The sequence below is a fragment of the Geospiza fortis genome, unplaced genomic scaffold (genome assembly GCF_000277835.1).
Source record: "Geospiza fortis unplaced genomic scaffold, GeoFor_1.0 scaffold909, whole genome shotgun sequence".
Lineage (NCBI taxonomy): Eukaryota > Metazoa > Chordata > Aves > Passeriformes > Thraupidae > Geospiza > Geospiza fortis.
The window spans coordinates 104,124-112,936 of record NW_005054520.1 but is presented as its reverse complement, the minus strand read 5'-3'; the positions used below and the strand labels follow the sequence as shown (position 1 = coordinate 112,936).

General features: G+C 42.1%; 1 protein-coding gene across 1 annotated transcript; it reads right to left on the bottom strand.

Annotated features, from left to right (window-relative positions):
• Positions 1-5,030: 5,030 nt before the first annotated feature.
• On the bottom strand, positions 5,031-7,981 carry LOC102032742 (cytochrome c oxidase assembly protein COX18, mitochondrial). The gene is made up of 5 exons (XM_014310380.2): positions 7,808-7,981; positions 7,430-7,593; positions 6,468-6,580; positions 6,034-6,144; positions 5,031-5,338 (listed from the first exon to the last, which is right to left on the bottom strand). Exons 2-5 carry the CDS (start codon positions 7,572-7,574, stop codon positions 5,159-5,161), a joined length of 549 nt encoding a protein of 182 aa, XP_014165855.1. The 5' UTR covers positions 7,575-7,593; positions 7,808-7,981; the 3' UTR covers positions 5,031-5,158.
• Between the last annotated feature and the right edge of the window lie 832 nt (positions 7,982-8,813).

Sequence of the window (8,813 nt, the reverse complement as noted above, 5' to 3'; positions counted from 1 at the left end):
ATTTTTTTAAAGATTGTTGTCATAAGTCAGTCTCAGGGGACTTATTGCTGAAATCATGACTTTAAATATCTCCAAACAAAGCTTATCTCTCAGCCTTCCAGAGAGAGCATTTAAAGTGGAAAAATGCAAGACTAGCAAAGGTTTTATTAGCAAATTAATCTGTGCTTGTTTACTTTGTAAAATACAACAGAATTATTGGTTGCACTCTGGAGCAAGCACTTAGGCAGTAATGAAATAAAAGCCATGAACTGCACAGCGATTACAGAGGAAAATCAGGGACTCCAGGCAAATGGCCCCACCTGGTAATCCATGGACTCACTTACAGTCCCTGCTCATTTCCCTTCTGACAAAGCTGCACCTTCTCCACTTACAGAAGTTAACAAGGACCTAGTGCTCAACTGTAACTCTGGCGATGCATTAAAGGAAGTCCTAAAAACAAGAAACAGAAGTATTTCCAAACAGCTGAGTGAGTATCAAGTACCTCTTTAGAGACCCTTCAAAAAAAACCCCAAAAAACCTTTTTTCATTATGTGGCCAGATGGACTTGAACAAAATGCACAAAGAACTTGAGTTCTAAACTAAACCTAAACTAAAATCCCTTTAGTTGTACCCACAAGGTTTAGGCTACATTGATATGAAACCTCCAAAAAGTTGCTGTCTGCCAACTTTCAATCTCCAGCTCTTCCTCAAAGCAGAAATAACGTGCCTAGAGAGTACCACCACTATTTATATTTTATTAGCTACATTTCTAAGCAACTGATTTCCCCCAGTAGAAGATTTTATCATTTATTTTCTAGACAGAGAGGGCTTAAGGTCAGGAATTCATCCAGAAGAACGTGTTCTCTGCCTGCAGCAGCTCCCACTGAGGTATGCCTGATAAACCTCTGTCAGCAGGACAGAGGTCAGTTTTCTGTTCAAACTCAGGTGCTGAAAGAAAATCACTGCACTTGAGTGTTCTGGTACCTCCACTAGACCTCTCAAATCAAATCCAGCCTTTCAAAACTTCCAGGAAATCCATATTTTAAATGCTATCCTGTCAGATAAGGTTCACAGTTCACCATTTTCCTACGCACATTCCCCAAGTGAAAAGCACACACAAGGACAAATGGGAATCCATCACAGTCCTAAAGCCAAGCAGATGATCTGCCCTGCGCAAATGTAAGTATTTCTAAACTTACCATGTCCCTGCCTGAAGATTCCTGGCCCATCTCAGGTCATCTTAAAACACCAGAGTGGAAAAGCACTTCCTGGCTTGCTTTACTTGCCTGCCAAGAGCACGTGTAACTACAATGCACAGACCTTCTTCACCTCTTGCACTTCCAAGGATCCATCACTCACCACGGGCTGGCATTCCACCCTCTCTGGAACAACTGCACACCCCTGACCAACAGCTCCCCAGAACACTCCAGATAAACACACTCAGCCCCAAACTCCTGAATCCACAGGGCCCTTTTCCTCAGGAATGGATGATGTTGAAGGCTGGCATTTGTTTCCAATTAACATTCTTCCCATTACTGCCTGTGTGTAGCCACTGATATTCCAAGTGGCTTTCCAACCTCTCTGTCGCCTCCATTTCACACATTTGAGCCTTGGGCTCCTAAAACCAAAGTCAATCTTGTGACAGCATCCCAAATTCTCTGCTCTTCTCAGCAGCAAGTACCAAAACCACCTTTCTACTGCTCAAGTGTGAACACAGGAGTGTGACTGCCCTGCAGGAAGGAAGGCAGGGTACTTGGCACAGGGAAATGCTCTCCCTATCTCTCTCCACGCTGGAAAAGGCCAGGTAATATTAAGCCTCAGAGCACACAGCACAATCCCCCTTATTTTCATGAGGGATTTGAGTATGGGAGCTGGAAGATCTCCTCCAGAAGCCCAGTCCCTACAAATAAGGCAGTAGCAGTCTCTTCCACTTTCAAACAAAAGCAGGGGATTATATTAATTAAAGCAGGCTAAAAAAAGTTACTTACTATTACTCCAACTGCAAAGTTAATTAAGGCAATCAAATTATGAATAGGAACCTTGGCAAACGAATCCACAGACCTCAACTCCTTAAATAAAGGAACATAGGGATGTGTGCACTCACCTTAATGATGAGCCTAATTTACACAGGCTTCTTCAAACATCCCTACCCAAATCCAAAGCCCATAACACCACAGTTTTGTGCAGCAAAAATGGATCAAAATCATCGAGGTGCCATTGATGTGAAGCACTAATCCCTCATTCTGAATTTTTCTGTGATCCCTAAAACTCAGAAAATAAAACAGAACACCTCACTCAGGAAAGCAGCAGATGCTGTTGCTTTTCAGCACTATGCTGAGTTTCAAAAGAATGGAAAATACCTTATTTACTATTAGAAAGCAGTCAGATTAATTAAATATAGGTAGGTTAATAACACCAAGTGAAAAAGGGATGCTGCTGGCAGCTGGCCACATGGCTGCACAAACTTTGGAGGGCTTTGCAAAGACAACCAGGGATTGTTCCAGACACCTGCCTGCTTCCCTTGGGCATCCTCAGCCACAAAGAGGGAGCAGCAACGAGTTCTTCCCATTATTTTCAACTATGCAGTGTTGAGCACTGGGTTACTTCAAAGGGGCACAGCAGAGAAGTGGAAAAGCAGTGTACACTGTGAAGGACAGCCTGATTAAGCTCTGAAACAGCACCAAGATGAAAGACAGAGGAGGAAAAAAGTTTTAGTCCAATGCTTGCCTGCCTGTCCTGGATTTCAGAACCCAGCAGCCCTGCAGCTGACAGGAGCACCCCCGTGTGTACAGCAGTGCACTCAACAGCACTTCAAAGATTTTTACTTTCCAGAAACCATGGAACTGTGCCAAAAATGACACTCAGTCCAGGAAAAAAAATTCTTGCACTTCAAGGAATCCATCCTAGTAACTGAGCTTTGGATAAGGAGTTTGGATTCCCCACTAAAACAACCCCAAAGAACCACCAGGTGGACTGGCAAGGTGTCAAATTCTCTGGCAGACAGCAGCATCCCCTCCACCAGCCTGTAAAAGGTGTTGGATCATACTGATATCTCATTCCTCAATGGGACAGGGGCCAGCTCATCTCACCTACAGTGTTTCAGGCTAATAATCAGAGGGGAGCTAGGAAGGAAACTGCCCTCCTTTCTGAAACCACAATTATTTTATCACTACTGGGTTTTGCTCATTTGCTTACAATCTCTTTGTTTTCAGCAAAGCCAGAACATGAAGCAAACAGGAGAGGTGGAGACACAGTTAAAACAGAGCTATAAACCACATTACTTAAATAATAAAGGGTCATTCACAAAGAATATTGTACAGGCTTTTTAAAGACACTTCAGCTGGGTTTCTGAGAGAACACAGCAACAGGTTTTTCTGATTTCTTCTCCAGAAACCTCTCTTAGCCCTTCCACAGTCAAGGAGCACTCATTTGACCTGACACACATAATTTTATGTATTTTTGCTCCATCTTTGTCTCATCGACATGGACTGACAACAAACATACTGCATTACGATAAAAAGGCAAACAGCAAATCTCCGATCCTCTTTCCTAGGAACATCATCTAACACTGAGACAAGGATTTTAGGCCAGACAATGTATTGGAACACAGTCATTACTATGGCTGGGAACAGAGGTAAGCTTTTGTGTAAACAATGTCTTTTTGCAGGGCACAACCACAAAGACAGCAAGCATCAAGTTCTCCAAGTTCACACTGCATCTTCAGGACAGAGGATGAAACAAGTATCACCCAGCCAGGATATTTCAGCACTTTCTGAACAGAACCCATTCAGGGAACGTGGATTGCCTGGCTTCAGCTCCTTAAGCTTAGGCTCCCTCCTAAGTCCATGCAGTGTTCCAACACCCTCTTCCAGTCCTAAAATAATGCTGTGATAAATCCACCACCAAATACACTCACTGGAGAAACCTTATTCTCTTTTATCTTGCATTGGCAGGTCTTGGGTGTAATTTTATAAAGATAAAATGGGGCAAAACAAACATAAATAAATGGAGAACTGCAAATCTAACAAAGCCAGTTTCCTGCATTGAACATATGGGGTCCTGACAGAGCTGTCATTTTTTTCAGTGACCAGTTTAACAGCCCTCTTTATGCTTCCCAAAAAATATAATTTTATTTTTTTACAGCACACAAGATGTAGCTGTTGCAAGCCTACCCTGTTCCCAGGCTGGGAATGTGAGCCCCTCTCAGGTGAGACTGCTGAGGAAGGAGAGCTGACTTTCCTTAGCACTGCATGGAGCACCAGCTCCCTCTACCACCAGCTTCCCAGACAAAAATTCACTCCCCTTTCCAGTCTTTTCCCAACACCTTCAGATCAGGCAAAATGACAATGTTCATTCAGAGAAACTTCTAAGACCCTTTAAAAATCTAGAACATTATCTTACCTGTAATGCAGGCCTGGAAAGGGCTTTATCACATACCTTCTCATCTCCTTACCTGTGGGTTTTGAATTGTTAGACACCATTAGATGAGATGCTTTTGGCTGCTTTGCCTTCAGTTTCACACCCGTTTTGGGAGATTTTGGTATAAAAACATCCTGGCAGCATTCAGACACAACTATCACTGATGTTCTGAGACTCCTAACAGTGAAAACAGTGGAAGATCTCAGTGAAACACCCCTACAGGTAAAGTGCAGTGTTGGGAGTCCAATGACATCTGCACTTTTTCTTCTAAACTGCTGGTTTTAATTAGCCCTATCTGTAAAGTTCCACTAGGTTATCACAATAACTCAAATAAACGTTTACAAGTCTGCATTTAAAATTTCTGCTTCTGAATTTTTGTTAGTTTACATCACAGTAGTAGCTTGGAATCTTTAAAAAAGTTAAGGTAAATAATTCATGATCATTTTAACAAAAAAACCCCAAACCTTTTCACCTTTAGGACTTAAGAGTAAAAGAGAGGTGCTGTATACGAGTCACAGCTTTATTTAACACTCACCTGGCCACTTTCTTATGATAATTCAGGAGACCAACCTGGATTTCTGGACTATTGCAGCTGCAAAAGGACCCCCTTGAAACAAAGCTTCCCAGTAAAGACACATTTTTGCTGACCAATCCTTCCTCGTGGCCAGTCAGCGTTTTATTTGGAAAATAAATATACAGCAAATAAGTACATCTCACTAGAACAGCATGACTTCACTGCTGAGGCAGCTCCTCCTGGAGCTCAGAGGTGTTTCCTGAAGCTGTACTTGGTGGCCAAGGCAGCCAGCATGTCCCTGTAGGGCGTGTCCGACTGGGACGGGGTCCTGGGGATGCGGCACAGGCGGCGGAAGGCGGGAGAGCGCAGCACGAGGCTGTGGGACAGCCCCACCAGGCTCGAGGACAGCCAGTACAGCGCCATGGACTGCAACAACACAAGCACACGTCAGCTCCCTGGAGGCAAGCAAAGCATCAGCTTCAGGCAGCTCCTCCTGAACTACAGCTGTGGGTTATTCCCAGGGATTGATTAAAATAACTCACCTAAACCACTCCCCTCCTGCTCTCATCTGCAATAATGGCTTCCATGTGAAATGTAACTGTCTGTCTCTGAACTCCTCTGGGGAAAAGTGCCATCTACACTGAGGCTTAACAGCTCTTAAAATAATTCATAATAAGCTTGCTTCAACTTCTGTATTTGAAACTGTAATTGAGCCAAACAACCAGACACTTTATTTTTACTAAGAACCCTCTGCAGTAGAAAACCTGGTAAAAATGAGAAGTGCTTGAAGAAAGGAAAATGTGGAAAATTTCCTAATTTAAGAACTACACTGGTTTCCAGTGAACAAACATTCCCCTGTGTGTCTTTACACAAAGCTTTCCTCTTCTTTTTCAGGCTACATGAAGGACATTAACACCTTTCAAGTTTGCAAAGTCTTCCTCCTTGAACAAAAACATCCCAAAGGCAACAAGATTTAAGCATACACATAGACAGAACATCTGACTTTTCTTAAGCACACAGCAGTAGAGACACGAAACATGTGAGGCCTTCAGGCTGTCCTTGAAGCTCCAGAACAGCCCAGGCACAGCAGGTGACATCCCAGAGGTCACCTGGGTACTCACAGAGGGCACTGTGGCAGCAATAGGGATCATCACCACGGACACCGCGCGGAAGAAGTTGGTGACAAGCCTCTGGATCCGTGAAACTGGCATTTTTGTTTGGGAAGCAAAGATCTGAAAGGGGAGAAACTCACAGTTACAAACAAGCTCTTTTTGAAACGGCCATACTGAGGATGAACACCCAGAAATCTCATTAGAGCAGCATTCTAAAAGAAACTGCAGTCAAGACTAAATATTACTGAAGCTCAAGTAGATCTGAGACATGTCCCATCTGACCTGGAGGCCTCTGAGCAAAAATACCTAACACATTAAAATACACAGAGCAAAGAGATTTTGTTTCACTTCTGCCCAGTGCATTTGAAGCAGTGATAATCTGCAGTCACCTTTACATGTTAGCCCTCTGCAGTCTCTGCTGCTGGTTTATCCCACCAACATACCTCCACCACCAGCAAATTCACCAGCCCCAGGGACACTGGCAAAATCCACGTGGAATCAGGTGCCGTGAGGTCTGTGAACCACAGTGCCCCTCCTGAGGAAAACTGTTCTTGCACTACAGGGAAAAAATTGAAGAAAATACAGAATTCAATATAATTTGCTGTCTCAAGTGAGCCAGAACTGTACCATATGTTAAATCAGAGACCAAAGTTTCTAGGTATGTTTTATCCACATGGTAAGTACAATTAAAGCAGAAATCTTTGGTTTAACACTCTGCTACCAATATAAGTAAGAAAAGTGAGAGATACGAGCTGAGACCTGGCTTAACTCATGACAGCCACAGACAGGTAAATCTGCAATAAAAATACTTCAATCTCAAATATTTTACAAGTCAGTGAGGAAAATAGGAATGCAGTAACCTACAGTGTTTATTTCCTGATTTTGAGAAAATTATATTTTTCTTAGTAGGTGTATAACTAGCCACATCTTTGCTTAAAAGAACAAAGCATAAACTCTTGTCTAAAAAATCAGTATAATTCTTTTTCAATTTAAACGACCCTCACACATTCACCTTGTCTACAGTATTTCACATGGAAAGAGAAAAAAATACAGATTAACAGTGAGTGTGGTGTGGCATGTGTAATATGACTTGCTAAATAAACAGGATTGTCAGACTACATTAAGTTTAGAACTCATTTCAAACATTTATTACTTATTATTTATATTAATTGATTAATTAAGTTTAAACTATATTAGATTTAAAACCTGAGTAGCTGACTGATTTTTATATCAGCTTGTACACCAAGCTTGGGACACTGTGCCCTTAAACCAACAAGGTGCCTGTGAAGGCAGCAAGTGGATAAGAGGTGACAGTGAGAGAAGATTTGTGCCAAGGTGCAGCACCTATTTGTGGGACAACACCCTTTTTCTGACCCCAAAACCCTCCACAAGTGCATTTCCCCACCTTCAGAGCCCAGGGCACCGACGCTGCAGTTGCGCAGAGCCAGGGACACGCACACCCACATGGGCACCTGCACCCACAGCAGCAGGGTGGCCTTGAAGGGGTGGCAGTTGTCCCGGATGTACAGCTCCGTGACAATCCTCCGCATGTTCCGGGCAAAGTGGGACCTTTGGGAGAGGAAAGCACAAGTCTGAGCTTTGACATGGACAACGGCTGAAAGGCAACAGAATAAATAAATAAATAAATCACAGGCGGGGAAAGAAAATCTAAGCTGTGGGCCATGGCAGAACCTTGCTGCCAAAGCACTGTTTGTGGAATCTTCCTTCCTGCCACACCCCACTCCAGAATGGATTCAGGAGGTGTGGGCAATCCCCCTCGTACCTGGCCACCTTTTCAGACCAGCCCAGCTGCTTTCCACGCACTGAAACTTCATAGCGAAGGCGCTGGGCAAGCTCCTTAATCTCAGGCTGCAGGTTTTCCAGCTAGCTAAAGAAAAGGAGAACTGGTCGGGCACAGTGGCAGGTAACACTCACTCCCTCCCTCACTTCTGTTAGTTATCCCTGGTAACTCAACACCTGAACAAGTATTTGACTTATTAATTATCACTGTAAAATTTAATATCTGTACAGGAATTAATATATATTAATAATGTACAGTCATTAATACACATTGCCACTGTATAATTTAATACCTGTATGGGTATTACACATATTAATTACTCTTCTATGATTTAATACCAGCACAGGCATCAAACATATTCATTACCACTGTAATTTAACACCTGTAGGGGTAGGAAACACCTGTGAGGGACAAGGCATCTTGTTAACGTGTCGCTCAACATCAGTGAACACCTTTCATCTTTAAACAAAATAACCACACGAAGGTAACAGTGACAAGTAATTGCAGTAACAATCAAAGATACTCTCTTACTAATGCATTAAATGAATACAGAATTTTAATATTTTTAGATTTTATACTTTTTAAAGAAGAAAGTGATTTCTGTCACAGCTGAAACCAGGGCAATTCTTAACAAGCATCTTTTTGTCTGCATTCAGGACTTGTAATCAGCTACTCCACTTAACAAGACCCAGCTGTAATGGCACTTCAACGTAAAAAAAAAACCAAAACAAACCGACAATTATAAAAACTAATAACAACATACAAATATAAATATATAATAATAGAAATTACATCTATGTTTATGAAAAATCTTAAATTAACAAACCAAAACCACAACAATATAACAGAATGTATTATTTACAATATAGTGTACGTAATTTACAAATATATTGTGTTACACATGATAAAATATGTATATTGTATATATATATAAATAAAATGAAGAGTAATAAATTGAAGGCCATGAGGACACACTCGGCAGTGAACA